The following is a 16,478-nucleotide window of genomic DNA, read 5'->3' as shown; positions in this document are numbered from 1 at the left end:
AAGTATGTTGGCCTATCAAAAAAAAAAAAATTGAGAATAGGCATTGGTCTGAAGCCGAAAAAGGAAATTCACATGAGCACCACAATGCCTATTCCATCCATGCTATAGCAAGGTTTTCTAGCACACAGCTTTGACCTACTACAGTAGCTATGTGTAGGCAGGTTGCTTCGGATTCAAACGTCCTCAAACAGCCTGATTCATACTCTTAGAGGAGGTGCTTTCACAATACCGTGATTTGTAACGCAAAAACACAGTGTGGTGAAGAAAGTAAAAGTGCATTATGTGCCATGTAAAAAAGCTCAAGTTCCTTGCTCATAACATATGAAAGCTGGTGGTTCAATATTCCCAGTTAAGAAGTTTTAGGTTGTAGTTATTATGGGAATTATGACACGTTGACTATTTCTCTCTATACCATTTGTATTTCATATACCTTTGACAATTGGATGTTCTTATAGGCACTTTAGTATTGCCAGCCTAATCTCGGGAGTTGATAGGCTTGAAGTCATAAACAGCACTGCGTTTCCAGCATTGCTGGCAAACGCAGGAAAGTGCTGTTTGAATGAATGCTTACAAGCCTGCTGCTGCCTACTACCGCTCAGTCAGACTGCTCTATCAAATCATAGACTTAATTATAACATAATAACATGCAGAAACACGAGCTTTGGGTCATTAATATGGTAAAATCCGGAAACTATAATTTCAAAAACAAAACGTTTATTCTTTCAGTGAAATACGGAACCGTTACGTATTTTATCTAAAGGGTGGCAACCCTAAGTCTAAATATTGAGGTTACATTGCACATCCTTCAATGTTATGTCATAATTATGTACAATTCTGGCAAATTAATTACCGTCTTTGTTAGGAAGAAACACAGGTTGGAACAAGCCAGGCGGCCCAAACGGATGCATATACCCGGACTCTGCTTGCACTGAACGCAAGAGAAGTGACACAATTTCCCTAGTTAATATTGCCTGCCAAAATGCTTTTATTTTACCAAATTATGCAGGTAAAAAAATATATAATTCTGTGTATTGACTTTAAGAAAGGCATTGATGTTTATGGTTAGGTACATTTGTGCAATGAATGTGCTTTTATTGAGAATATGGTTTTGTAAAATCATGAGGCGGAAGGTAACCTAGCGGTTAGAGCGTTGGATTAGTAACCGAAAGGTTGCAAGATCGAATGCCGGTGCTGACAAGGTAAAAATCTGTCATTCTGCCCCTGAACAAGGCAGTTAACCCACTGTTCCTAGGCTGTCATTGAAATTAAGAATATTTGTTCTTAACTACCTTGCCTAGTTAAATAAAAGGTAAAAACAAAAGTAATAATTTATATAGATTTTTTTTAAATCACCCGTTTGGCGAAGTTGAATTAGGCTGTGAATCGATGATAATTTAACAGGCACCGCATTGATTATATGCAACGCAGGACAAGCTAGTTAAACTAGTAATATCATCAATCATGTGTAGCTAACGTGATTATGTGAAGATTGATTGTTTTTCATAAGATAAGTTTAATGCTAGCTAGCAACATACTCATTGCAGCCACAAGTTGCTTCTGACGCTGCACTCGCGTAACAGGTGATCAGCCTGCCACACAGTTTCCTCATGGATTGCAATGTAAATCGGCCATAATCGGCGTCCAAAATTCAAATTGGTTGGTGAATAAGGCCCACTTAACCAGTATGGCTACAACAGCATTATGCAGTATTAACCCATCCCATCTGGTTTACGCTTAGTGGCACTTTTTTTCTCTTCTCGCTCTTCAACAGGGCAATGACCAAACACACCTTCAGACTGTTTAAGGGCTATTTGACCAAGAAGGAGAGTGATGGAGTACTGCATCAGATGACTTGGCCTCTACAATCACCCAACCTCAACCCAATTGAGATGGTTTGGACCGCAGAGTGAAGGAAAAGCAGCCAACAAGTACTCAATATATGTGGGAACGCCAAGATTGTTGGAAAGCATTCCAGGTGAAGCTGGTTTGGACATTGTCCTGTTGCAAAAAACACATGATAGTCACACTAAGCTCAAACCAGATGTGATGGAGTATCGTTACAGAATGCTGTGGTAGAATGTGATAGAATGCTGTGCTGGTTAAATGTGCCTTGAATGTTTAAATAAGTCACAGACAAGTGTCACCAGCAAAGCACCCCCACACCACCTGCTTTACGGTGGGAAATATACATGCGGAGATCATCCGTTGAGCCACACGGTCTCACAAAGACACTGCGGTTGGAACAAATTTCCACGGGTCTAATGTCCATTGCTCGTGTTTCTTGGACCAAGCAAGTCTCTTCTTATTGGTGTCGTTAAGTAGTTGTTTCTTTGCAGCAATTCTACCATGAAGGCCTGATTCACACATTCTCCTCTGAACAGTTGATGTTGAGCTGCGTCTGTTACTTGAACTCAGTGAAGCATTTATTTGGGCTGAAATTTCTGAGGCTGGTAACTAATGAACTTATTCTCTGCAACAGAGGTAACTCCGACTCTTCCTTTCCTGTGGCGGTCCTCATGAGAGCCAGTTTCATTATAGCGCTTGATGGGTTTTGCGACTGCACTTGAAGAAACTGTCAGAGTTCTTGAAATGTTCCGGATTGACTGACCTCCATGTCTTAAAGTAATGATGGACTGTAGTATCTCAAACGCATTAAGGAGTAGAATAATTCCACAAATTAACTTATAATTGAAAGGCATTCCAGGTGGTTACCTCATGAAGCTGGTTGAGAGAAATCCAAGAGTGTGCAAAGCTATCATCATGGAAAAGTTGTCTATTTGAAGAATCTCAAATATAAAATATATTTAGATTTGTTTAACACTTTTTTGGTTAATACATTATTCCATATGTGTTATTTCATAGTTGATGTCTTCACTATTATTCAAAATATAGAAAATAGTAAAAATAAAGAAAAACCCTTGAATGAGTAGGTGTTTTAAAACCTTTGATACAACAATTTGTTCAGCACTTTTGAAAAATAATTCAGAACATGGGCCATCCTCACAATATTCTCCCTGTACACCATGTCGGAACCATAGGATAAATAAAAGGGGGCATATAAGCACACACTGGTCTTACAATATTCGATGATGACGTTTCTCTAAAACAGGCTACAGGCTACATGTGTACCACCAAGTCAGAACAGTAGGCTAAATTATTTTATTTTATTTTTACCTTTATTTTACTAGGCAAGTCAGTTCTTATTTTCAATGACGGCCTAGGAACAGTGGGTTAACTGCCTGTTCAGGGGCAGAATGACAGATTTGTACCTTGTCAGCTCGGGGATTCGAACTTGCAACCTTTCGGTTACTAGTCCAACGCTCTAACCACTAGGCTACCCTGCCGCCCCAATTATGAGGGGGAAAGGTACCAAATTATTAGGATGAGGCACATGGGCTACTAACAGCTTATCACACAACATACATGTAGTATTACTTTCTTATATACACCGTTGCTATCTCCCTGGCATATTACAGAGAAACTTGTTTCTCATGGTTGGAGTCCTTTAGGTTCCCTTTTGGCAAACTCCAAGTGCGTGGTCATGTGCCTTCTACTGAGGAGAGGCTTCCACTCTACCATAAAGGCCTTATTGGTGTAGTGCTGCAGAGATGGTTGTCGTTCTGTAAGGTTCTCCCATCTCCACAGAGGAATTATTGAGCTCTGTCAATGATCATCGGGCTCATGGTCTCCTCCCTGACCAAGGCTCCAATTGCTCAGTTTTGCCGGGCGAGTAGCTCTAGGAAGAGTCATGGTGGTTCCAAACTTCTTTCATTTAAGAATGATTGAGGCCATTGTGTTCTTGGGGACCTTTCCTGCTGCAAACATTTCTTGGTACTCTTCCCCAGATCTGTGTCTCGACACAATCCTGCCTCGAAGCTCTACAGACAAGCTAACATGCTAAGTAGTTGAAAAGTAGCTAAAAAGTAGTAAGTAGTACTACGTAGTAGTACAACGTTGGTAATTAGCTAAAATGCTAAAGTTGTCCATGGTGAGATTTGAACACTCAACTTTTGGGTTGCTAGACATTCACGTTATATGCCTATCCTTCCACCCCAGCAAACCATCCTTGTTTTTGCCATAACTGAGAATTAGTTATTGTCAAATTTCTGAAGTAAATCTCTATTTTTGATGTATATGGGATGTTATAGAAGGGTCAATATACTTTTTTGTGTGATTTGGCTCGTTTTTGAGAAACTTACACTATTCGCGATTCACTTCCCAATTTCTCGTTGTGCAGTATCAGGGCTAGAGGTTGACCGATTAATCAGAATGGCCGATTAATTAGGGCCAATTTCAAGTTTTTTTTTTTTTTACACCGTTATTCAATCTTTATTTAACTAGGTAAGTCAGTTAAGAACACATTCTTATTTTCAATGACGGCCTAGGAATGGTGGGTTAACTGCCTTGTTCAGGGGCAGAACAACAGATTTGTACCTCGTCAGCTCAGGGATTCAATCTTGCAACCTTACGGTTAACTAGTCCAACACTCTAACCACCTCCCTTCGCGAGGAGCCCGATTGTTACGCGAATGCAGTAAGCAGCCAAGGTAAGTTGCTAGTTAGCATTAAACTTAATCATAATCACTAGTTATAACTTTACATGGTTGATGATATTACTAGTTTATCTAGCATGTCCTGCGTTGTACATAATCGATGCAGTGCGCATTCGTTGCTCCAACGTGTACCTAACAATAAACATCGATGCCTTTCTTAAAATCAATACAGAGAAGTATATATTTTTAAACCTGCATATTTAGGTAAAAGAAATCCAGGTTGGCAGGCAATATTAACCAGGTGAAATTGTGTCACTTCTTTTGCGTTCATTGCACGCAGAGTCAGGGTATATGCAAGTTTGGGCCACCTGGCTCATTGCGAACTAATTTGTCAGAATTTTACGGAATTATGACATAACATTGAAGGTTGTGCAATGTAAAAGGAATATTTAGACTGATGGATGCCACCCGTTAGATAAAATACAGAACGGTTCCGTATTTCACTAAAATAATAAATGTTTTGTTTTCGAGATGATAGTCTCCGGATTCGACCATATTAATGACTTAAGGCTTGTATTTCTGTGTGTTATTATGTTATAATTAAGTCTATGATTTGATAGAGCGGTCTGAGCGATGGTAGGCACCAGCAGGCTCATAAGCATTCATTCAAACAGCACTTTCGTGTGTTTTGCCAGCAGCTCTGCTGTTTATGAATTCAAGCCTATCAACTCCTGAGATTAGGCTGGTGTAACAATGTGATGTGAAATGGCTAACTAGTTAGCGGGGTGCGCGCTAATAGCATTTCAAACGTCACTCGCTGAGACTTGGAGTAGTTGTTCCCCTTGCTCTGCATGGGTAACGCTGCTTCGAGGGTGTCTGTTGTCGATGTGTTCCTAGTTCGAGCCCAGGTAGGAGTGAGGAGAGGGACGGAAGCTATACTGTTACACTGGCAATACTAAAGTGCCTATAAGAACATCCAATAGTCAAAGGTATATGAAATACAAATGGTATAGAGAGAAATAGTCCTATAATTCCTATAATAACTACAACCTAAAACTTCTTACTTGGTAATATTGAAGACTCATGTTAAAAGGAACCACCAGCTTTCATATGTTCTCATGTTCTGAGCAAGGAACTTAAACGTTAGCTTTCTTACATATTGCATATATTGCACTTTTACATTCTTCTCCAACACTTTGTTTTTGCATTATTTAAACCAAATTGAACATGTTTCATTATTTATTTGAGGCTAAATTGATTTTATTGATGTTTTATATTAAGTTAAAATAAGTGTTCATTCAGTATTGTTGTAATTGTCATTATTACAAATACATTTTCAAAATTGGCTGATTAATAGCTATCGGCTTTTTTGTCCTTCAATAATCGGTATCAACGTTGAAAAATCATAATCGGTCGACCCCTAATCAGGGCATGTCCTTTTAGAAACAGACTTGCTCTCAGTATTGTAACGACCCTGGGGTTTATAACCGCGCGCTGGATTTCGGGCTAGCAGGTTGAGGGTTTGAGACCTGCTCCCTGCTGTTTCATTACAGTATAGTGATACAGGTCTTTAGATGTTGTACACATGAAATTGTATCATTCTGAACTTTTCTGCAACGTTATAATCCATTTTGTGCGACTCCAGATGTTTCTTTTACCAGCTGTGCTGCCCACAGGACACGCTTGGCCTGAAATATCTACATAAATATACTGAGAGCGTGTCACGTGCGCCGAATACAACAACTGTTGACCTTACAGTGAAATGCTTACTCACAAGCCCTTAACCAACAATGCCGTTTTAAAGAAAATCTATTTTTGGAGCTTTTGTTCATCGTTGTGTACCGATAATGCTCAACAAGCAATGAGGAATCGAATTGCGGCTGAGGAAAATTTCTCAAAAACAAGCCAAATCACACACCAACAAAAAGTGTCCGGACCCTTCTATAACATGCCATTTACACCTAAAATAGAGATTAACTTCAGAAATAGGAACATTCTGTTTTTTGTAAGCATACCAAATGTAACATATCATACTAATTTCAGTCTCCTTGATTTACATTTAGTATGTTGCTTCTAATCTATGAGACCAAACTGGCACACAGCAAGTCACGTAACCAAGCAATGATTCTGATGTTGTTATTTTCACCTGGTGCAGCGTGTGGAGCCCCGACTATGTTTTACTTGTGTATGGCGATTTTGGATTTTCTGTGTACACACTGAAAAGTCATTTGACACTGTTGATCAGTCAGCACACATTTGGGTAAAGACGCCAGGAGAGGGAGTTTGTTTATGCCAGAGCTGGAATTTATTCAACATGTGTTTGAAACAGCGATGCTGTTAGCCTTGGAAAGGGCAACTGATGGTTATCTGTACATGTGCGTTTGGGGTTCAACCATATATTATATGCGGTTCAACATAGCTAATTTACTGTTTCTTAACAAAGCAATTTGTTTTCTCTGTTATAGTTTGTGTTGTGGTCTTGGTTGTTCTTAGTCGAGGAAATGTAGCGTAGCCAACTGCAGTGTTTATCATGTCTGAAATCTGGCTACCTCGTCTTAACGTTACCGTAGCTCGGTCTGTACAATGCAAATGAAAGTGATTAGCTTGGCAGTTTCCCAAAGTAACATTAACTAACTACCGTAATTGCTGGACTATTAAGCGCAACTGAATATAAACCGCACCCACTGAATTATTTAAAAAATATGTATTTTGTACATAAATAAGCCGCACATGTCTATAAGCCGCAGGTGCCTACCGGTACATTGAAACAAATTAACTTTACACAGCCTTTAAACGAAACACGGCATTGTAACAAAAATAAATAGGCTTTAACGAAACACGGCTTGTAACAAAAATAAATAGGCTTTAACGAAACACGGCTTGTAACAAAAATAAATAGGCTTTAACGAAACACAGCTTGTAACAAAAATTAAAACAGTAGCCTACCAAGAAAGCCATTGGTCACTATCTTCCTCCTCCTGTGCACTGAAACCACTGAAGTCATCTCCTTCGGTGTCGGATTTGAATAGCCTCAGAATAGCCTTCATCCGATGTTGGATCGTTTTCATTGTCGCTCTCATCACTTTCATCCGGAGGCAAATACCCCGATGAGCTCATGCTGCCCCTTCAACATGCAGCAGTCCAGCCTTTCGAAACCCGTTGATGATAGTGGATTTTTTGACAATGCTCCACGCTGTCAGGACCCACTGGCAGACTTGACCATAAGATGCTCTTTGCCTGCGGCCCGTTTTAGTGAAGGATTTCTCCCCACTTGTCATCCAAGTCTCCCACTGAACAAGGAGCGCCACCTTAAATGCACGATTTACACTGATGTCGAGTGGCTGCAAATACTTTGGGCCATCTGCTTTTCTTCCCTCTGAAAGCTTTTGTTGTATTTTTGCACTGAGTCAGTTCCTCACGCTGCTGTTTCCAACATCTTATCATCGACTCATTAAGGCCAAGCTCCGATGCAGCAGCTCTATTTCCTTTTCCAACAGCCAGATCGATCGCCTTCAACTTGAAAGCTGCATCATATGCATTTCTCCGTGTCTTTGCCATGAGGGTGACAAAATTACTACCGTAATCAGAATGATGGGATGTTTGAGCGCGCTCGATTTACGTCACATTATGTGACGGTGCTCAGTTTTTTGGCGGCATGAATCTTGTGAAAGCGGGAAAAATCCATATATTAGCCGCGTCATTGTATAAACCGCGAGGTTCAAAGTGTGGGAATAAAGTAGCGGCTTATAGTCCGGAAATTACGGTACTTATATTTTGCGTAAGAAAGTATGATATATTGTGGTGAATGATCTGGCCATCAACGTTAGCCAACATTACAGTCTTCGGGTGGCTTAAGTTACTTAGCTAGTTAAAGTTAAATTGGCTTTCATAGCAGCCAAGGACGTTCGCTAGTTTATTTGAGCATATTTTTTTGTGCTCAGATTAGATCAGCAGTTAACACATGATGACTTTCTTATGTGAAAAACCTTACATGGCTAAATATAGCTAGCTTTCCTCGCTTGTTGGTTAGCTACCTAGCCAGCGTTAGCTCTCGTCTAACATTGCATTAGATTGCGAGCTACCTACCTAGCTAATCAAAACTACATTCATTGGCCAGCTACCTTTATTTGCCTGTCCATTAGCTAGCTAGCTTTCAGCTGACAAGTGTTAGCTGGCTTCAGAGGACAGCTGCGGGACTTTGTACAAGCAAGCTAATGTTTGCTAGTTAGCTTCCTAGCTAACCAAAATATCTGCATTTATGAATTAACCTCAGCTTGAATACCACCATATAGCTAGCTATGTACAGTAACCTAGGTTTGTTTGCATACACATATGACTGGCAGCATGGTGCAAGTAGCTGTGTTGTTGCCGAGCAACCGACCCAGTGTTATTACTCGGCATTTGGGCAAAAAAACAAACATGTTAACATTGTCAGAAATGCTACAAAAGGGTAGCACATCGTTGTTTCTTAAAAGACGGGTCATTTTATGGATGCTATAGTCTCATTTTAATCTGACGTCCAGAATTTTAGCTAGGTAGGCACAACAAATACTCCTATAACTCAATTGCTAATGACCCTGTTAAAAAAATGATCATGACTAAAGAGGCGGGGAGGGTGTTGTGTACCTACAATAAAGTAGATTTGCGAATTTTTATCGGGATTGGTGTCATATTGGAATTTAACACTGAGCTTCAACCGATACCTATAACATTATTACCCATAGGTTCCATACAGAATATCCCCCAAAATCCACACACACACAACCACCCCCCACCATACACACCTTTAGATTCTGTCCATCAAAGGGCAGTGAGCCGCTGACAAGTGTGTACAGTATGACCCCCAGGCTCCAGACGTCCACCTCGGGCCCGTCATACTTCTTCCCCTGGAACAGCTCTGGGGCAGCGTAGGGCGGGGAGCCGCAGAACGTGTCCAGCTTACTGCCTAGGGTAAACTCGTTGCTAAAGCCGAAGTCTGCAATCTTGATGTTCATGTCTGCGTCCAGGAGTAGGTTCTCAGCCTGATTTGAGATTGGAAGAGGAGGGTGAGTATCTGTATACGAGAGACACAGCAGACAGAAAGACGGATATACAGTGATCGAGAGAGAGAGAGTCTGAGTGTCTGTCTCTCAATCTGTATCGATCAATGTCTACTCAGACACACTCAGACAGTGAGTCACTGTGTGTGTGACCCTTGATGGCGTAAAGTTCCAATGCTACAGCAGCATGTATGGTATTGGTTTTCACCTTCAGATCCCTGTGGACGATCCTCTTCTGATGGCAATACTGCACTGCAGAGACAATCTGAAAGAGAAAATTCTGTTGGAGGGGGACAATTTTTTCCCAATCCATTCCTAGGGGTCTCTCAGGCTGTACATTTCTACCCCAGCATTAACACACTTGATTTAACTAAATCAACAAATTACCAAGCTAAGCCAACAAATCTCAATGGTAGATTTAGCCGCTACGCAATCGCTCTACTGATGGCTAATGAATCTCTACAGCTAGTCAACATTAGCCGCTAAGCTATGCTACGCTACAAATTAATTAGTCCCCATTCCTAGAGGTTGGATTGCATTAGCCTCCTTGCAATAAGGCTAATCAAATCTCTCATCAGTCAGAGATAGGGTACTCTGTTTGAATGCTACATAGATAAGTCATCCTTCCTCCATCGAGGTATGCGAACGCAACATCAATTCTGACAAGACTGGATAGGACAACACGTATTTTCCAGGGCCGAATTCATAAAGTATGTCCAGAGTAGGAATGCTGACCTAGGATCAGGTCCCCTCGGTCCATATTATCTCATAACGATCCAAAAAAGCAGATCCTTGAACAGCAGTCCTATTCTGAGACACATAATATGGGAACTGATCTGCTAGATTAGGTGAGCAGATTTTAGCTGCGCGAAAAATGGATTACCCCTCTACAGTTCTTAATCGTAGCCTATCACCCAAGTTTGGTAGCTATGCTGTTGGAGGTACGGTCGTTCATGCGGTGGTTACAATATAGGTTATCACTGATAAATATTAACATAAAAAGGTAAACGAGTTGGGTACAGTGAAAGACAGCATTTTTACATGCAAATCTGATTGGATACAGTGTTTGATTATTTAAATATCAGACTCATTTTAACTTCTGAGTTGCTTTTTTCTTTGAGGGCTAATAGGGGACATTTCCAGGGACAGGTCACCAGAATCGGGGACTGTCCCGGAAATTGGGGACATCTGGTCACCTTACAGTTAGCTCAAAGGAGAGGTAAAGGAAGGATGCAAAGAAAAGGTTAGACATTTGCACCATTCAAATGAACAGTTTAGACTTTTTGTGCAATTCTATATTGACTCCTAGGTAGATCTGAAAGGACTGGATAGGGGTCAGCAATATAGTAATAGATTGACCTTGCACTCTGAATTCTTTGCCATGTTCCTTACACCCTATCCAATTGCTTCAGATCTACAAATGTGGTGGGTAGTGGATAGGGCTAGGGGTTGTTTCTGGGCAGGGCCATTGACCAACACAAACCTTATATACTTGGGAGAGACACTTCATAAAAGGATTTAGGATGCTTAAGGACTACCACTAGAGTCTAGAGGAAAGGCCTAGTCCCTTGTTTCTAGACGGGGCCATTGACTAACCTTATATACTTAAGGGGAATCCTCTTAAGTCAAATTTTCACTTAGTCACGCAAGGATGCTGCGATGCCAAAACACAGTGTGGGTTGACAGAGAAGTACACTAGGGGAGTAATAAAGTACGTCTAATGATGTTCTGCGTTTCTGCTTGGTGAATCAGCATGAGGTCTGTTCGTGCTGAGTAACAGATATGGGAATTTCATGAGCACACACGCTCGCAGACACACACACTTTACTGAGATGTAATCAACTCACACTGCCTGGCTTGTAGAATACACAAACTGTAAGAGACATGCCCAACCTCGCCTGTAGGACTCAGTGGCATGACACACACCCTAATAGACAGCCGGCGTCGATGACGTGGATGCCGATTAAGGTAGCCCCCTGCACCTCTGATTCAGAGGGGTTGGCTTAAATGTGGAAGACGCATTTCAGTTGAAGGCATTCAGTTGTACAACTGACTAGGTATCCCCCCTTTTCCTGTAGAACATGGAACATAAATGCAGTCATACACGCACTGTTCCCAGGAGGTCATTAGCTCATATATTTATTCAGAGCACGGACCCGTCTCCTGCAGTGCCTTTCTTTCCTCCCTCTCCACTGGATGACAGAGGATATGTCTGGTGACATCACTGCACCTCTTCACACAGTGGTTTTCAGCAGTGTGTGTGCGCACGCACGCGCTTGTATCGCTATACTCTGTGTGTAAGTGTGTGTTTGCTTGCTGGAGTGTGTCCGTGTCCATGTGAGTCTGCAGTTGTGTGTGACTGAGTGTTAGCAGTAACTTGTATCGCTATACTCTGTGTGTAAGTGTGTGTTTGCTTGCTGGAGTGTGTCCGTGTCCATGAGAGTCTGCAGTTGTGTGTGACTGAGTGTTAGCAGTAACTTACCTGGCGAAACTTGGCCCGAGCCTCCTTTTCCTTCATCCTTCCATGTGCAACTAAGTAGTCAAATACCTCACCTGGACAGGTCGAGAGAAAGAAAGAGCGAGGTCTGGAGTGAGGGAGGAAACATCTACTGCAAACCAAAAAGCTTTGGCAAGCTTTTGTTCCAGGCAATCTCTAACACACCTGATTCAAGTCATCAGCTAATTACAATCTTCAGTTTGCACCAGAATAATGTGAATAATTTGGCATCTTAGCTGATGTAGAATAAAAGCCTGCACACAAGGCGGCTCTCCAATACCTGGGAGTTGTCTGCCAATGTGCTAGTACAGTTACTCTTTAAGGTGCAGACAAAATATACAAATGTCTCAAAAGAAAGAGAATGTGTGCTTACTGAACCGGGAAAAGACAATGATGGTCAAAACATGTATAATTTGCCCAATAAAATACTGTGCATGGGGGGGAAGCATTATAGTTAAGACAGTCATTTTAGATTCAATCATTATTTTGTTCATACTCACCACCACTGGCGTACTCCATTATCAAATAAAGTGTCTTCTCAGTCTCAATGACTTCAAACAATTTAACTGGAGAGAAAAGGAGAGAAATAGTAGATGAGTGAAGACATCCAATGAGAACAACACATCCCGTCAACTACTAGCTGACAGACAAAAAGGGTGCATCTATACCGAACAAAAATATAAACGCAACATGCAACAATTTGAAAGATTTTACTGAGTTACAGTTCATATAAGGTAATCAGTCAATTAAAATGAACGAATTAGGCCTTTATCTATGGATCTCACATGACTTGGCAGGGATGCACACACTCGGCCATGGGTTGGCCTTGGAGGGCATAGGTCCCACCCACTGGGGAGCCAGAACCAGCCAATCAGAATGTGTTTTTATAACAAAAAGGGCTTTATTACAGACAGAAATACTCCTGCAGGTGAAGAAGTCGTATGTGGAGGTACTGGGCTGGCGTGGTTACACGTGAGGTTGTGAGGCCAGTTGGATGTACTTCCAAGTTCTCTAAAACGACATTGGAGGTGGCTTATGGTAGAGAAATTAACATTAAATTCTCTGGCAACAGCTCTGGTGGACATTCCTGCAGTCAGCATGCCAATTGCACGCTCCCTCAAAACTTGAGACATCTGTGGTATTGTGTAACAAAACTATACATTTTAAAGTGGCCTTTTATTGTCCCCAGCACAAGGTGCACCTGTGTAATGATCATGCTGTTTAATCAGCTTCTTGATATGCCACAAAGGCAAAGGAGAAACGCTCACTAACAGGGATGTAAACAAATTTGTGCACACATGAGAGAGAAATAAGCTTTTTGTGTATATGAAAAAAAAACTAAGCCATGATTTGTACAAAGAAAGTGATTCATTTCTCATTGCTCTGGATGCATAAAGGCTCTTTCAAACGGGCGCACACACATGTGGGGGGTATGATGTGTGTGTGCGGATGCTTTTGACTTAGACACATGTCACAGACAAATACATTTTAATGAAATAATGAAACATGTTCCATTTGGTTTAAATAATGCAAAAACAAAGTGTTGGAGAAGGAAGTAAAAGTGCAATATGTGCCATGTAAAAAAGCTAACGTTTAAGTTCCTTGCGCAGAACATATGAAAGCTGGTGGTTCCTTTTAAAATGAGTCTTCAAAATTCCCAGGTAAGAAGTTTTAGGTTGTAGTTATTATAGGACTATTTCTCTCTATACCATTTGTATTTCATATACCTTTGACTATTGGATGTTCTTATAGGCACTATAGTATTGCCAGTGTAACAGTATTGCTTCCGTCCCTCTCCTCGCTCCTCCCTGGACTCGAACCAGGAAAACAACGACAACAACCACCCTCGAAGCATCGTTACCCATCGCTCCACAAAAGCCGTGGCCCTCTGCAAGGGGAACAACTACTTCAAGGTCTCAGGGCGTGTGACGTCACCGATCGAAAAGCTATTAGCGCGCACCCCGCTAACTAGCTAGCCATTTCACATCGGTTACACCAGCCTAATCTCGGGAGTTGATAGGCTTGAAGTCATAAACAGCTCAACGCTTGAAGAACAGCGAAGAGCTGCTGGCAAATGTACGAAAGTGCTGTTTGAATGAATGCTTACAAGCCTGCTGCTGCCTACCACTGCTCAATCAGACTACTCTATCAAATCATAGACTTAATTATAACATAACACACAGAAATACAAGCCTTAGGTCATTAATATGGTCAAATCTGGAAACTATCATTTCAAAAATAAAACGTTATTTTTTTCAGTGAAATACAGAACCGTTCCGTATTTTATCTAATGGGCGGCATCCCCAAGTCTAAATATTGCTGTTACATTGCACAACCTTCAATGTTATGTCATAATTATGTACAATTCAAATTAATTACAGTCTTTGTTAGGAAGAAACAGTCTTCACACAGTTTTCAACGAGCCAGGCGGCCCAAACTGTTGCATATACCCTGACTCTGCTTTCACTGAACGCAAGAGAAGTGACACAATTTCCCTAGTTAAAATAAAATAATGTTAGCAGGCAATATTAACTAAATATGCAGGTTTAAAAATATTTACTTGTGTATTGTTTTTAAAGGCATTGATGTTTAGGTACACATTGGTGCAACAACAGTGTTTGTTTTGCGAAATTAACAAGCACCGCGTCGATATTATGCAACGCAGAACAAGCTAGATCAACTAGTAATATCATCAACAAAGTGTAGTTAACTAGTGATTATGTTAATTGATTGATTGGTTTTTTTACAAGACAAGTTTAATGCTAGCTAGCACCTTACCTTGGCTTCTTGCTGCACTCGCATAACAGGAAGTCAGCCTGCCACTCAGTCTCCTTCGTGGAGTGCAATGTAATCAGCGTCCAAAAAATGCCGATTACCGATTGTTATGAAAACTTGAAAATCGGCCCTAATTAAGTCGGGTCGACCTCTAGTGGAGACCAGCACGCTGAGTCTGTTTCAACAAGTAAAGGAATGAAATGACCCCCTTCCTGACACACTCATTTCATTACTTTGGGCATAGAACGGGAAAAGAGAAAGGTAGTAAGAGACTGAAGGTTTGATCAGGGTTGGACTCTAGTCAAATTGACCGGACTATTAAAATATAATGACGATTACTTAATTGTCCATTGTCTTAAGGAAACAGATTTGTCTCCTTCTTTATTCAAATTCCTCAAAACCCCATATGCACATCCCAGGAGCAGTTTAGAACCTAAGTGCCCTGCTCAAGGCCACAATGGCAGAAGATGGCCTCTAAGATTCAATATCAGCGACTGCCTGCACAACTCACCCTAAACAATCCCACCTAAAACAATAAGCAAGCTATCGAGAGCAAAGCCACCCTAATAATTGCCAGCCCTGCCCATCCACTCATCTAGCCTGGTCCTAGATCTGTGTGTGCTCTTAGCAACTACATAGCTGTCATTGTCAAGCCAAACATGTTTGACATAATGTGTGACAAAGAGCTGGCATGATCGCTAAAACAGACTGGCGCTCAGGCTACCACTCAACTACTGCTTCAACCTGTTCCCATCAGGTCAGGAGGTCAGATGCGTTAGATTTGGATTAGTTCTAAAAATGGGATTCATCAGCCTAAATTGAACAACAATAAAAAGGTACTGCCGACATTACCATGATTGGAAACATAACCCAAAAACAGAAAGACAGTACATGCCAGTTATGGCTGAAAGAAATTGTATCTGTTGGTGAATAATGGGTTGTAAAAAGCAACTTGGCGAATCTGGGATTTTTAAGTGACACTGGTTACCTTCAGATAAATCTCTGCCCTTGCCTTGAAGTGTGTGTGTATTGTGTAATCATTCCCAGGCCCAGGGTCTTAATGAAGCCATCCCCCAGTCCAAAATACGTTTTATGGGAGTACTTCCGACCACCCGCTGGCTAGCCGGAATGGGCCGGCCCAGAAAAGGAGCATCTCAAAGTCAACCGGAATGGGATCCGGTTGAAAACAAATCATACTAATAAGGACTGCCGGCTCCCTTTTCCCTAGTTGTCACTGCACAGCCACATCCCGGAATGCCGTTTCATCCTGGAATGCCGCATCGCTTTCCATCAAGTTCTCTTGTTATTAGTTTGTCATTCTTTTTATTTGATGTATCCTTTATCTAGCCTGGCAAGTCCCATTGATAGAGGCAAATGTTTTGCTCTGGACAAGAAGTAGCATAAAGACATTAATAGGAAGACAACGCATACATGTACTTATCCTAGGCCAAGTCTCCCGAGCTGGCGCAGTGGTCTATGTCACTGCATCTCAGTGCTTGAGGTGTCACTACACACCCTGGTTCGATTCCAGGCTGTATCACAACCGGCCGTGATCGAGAGTCCCATGGGGCGGAGCACAACAGGCCCAGGTTAGGGTTTAGCCGGGGTAGGCAGTCATTGTAAATAAGAATTTGTTTGCCTAGTTCAATTTTAAAAATGGAGTCTTTGGGTGATA

General features: G+C 41.4%; 1 protein-coding gene across 4 annotated transcripts in view; it reads right to left on the bottom strand.

Moving 5' to 3' along the window:
• The window catches only part of LOC109875518 (serine/threonine-protein kinase MARK1), a 94,554-nt gene that overhangs the window by 15,676 nt on the left and 62,400 nt on the right, over positions 1 to 16,478 (bottom strand). For all 4 annotated transcript variants that reach the window (XM_031798887.1, XM_031798890.1, XM_020467843.2 and 1 more), the window contains 4 exons: positions 12,529 to 12,594; positions 12,014 to 12,084; positions 9,740 to 9,796; positions 9,277 to 9,513 (listed from right to left, as the gene is read on the bottom strand). In XM_031798887.1, coding sequence (XP_031654747.1) covers positions 9,277 to 9,513; positions 9,740 to 9,796; positions 12,014 to 12,084; positions 12,529 to 12,594 — 431 coding nt within the window. The remainder of the gene's footprint in view (positions 1 to 9,276; positions 9,514 to 9,739; positions 9,797 to 12,013; positions 12,085 to 12,528; positions 12,595 to 16,478) is intronic.

The sequence above is a fragment of the Oncorhynchus kisutch genome, linkage group LG20, assembly GCF_002021735.2.
Source record: "Oncorhynchus kisutch isolate 150728-3 linkage group LG20, Okis_V2, whole genome shotgun sequence".
Classification (NCBI taxonomy): Eukaryota; Metazoa; Chordata; class Actinopteri; order Salmoniformes; family Salmonidae; genus Oncorhynchus; species Oncorhynchus kisutch.
This window is presented reverse-complemented; position numbering and strand designations above follow the sequence as displayed.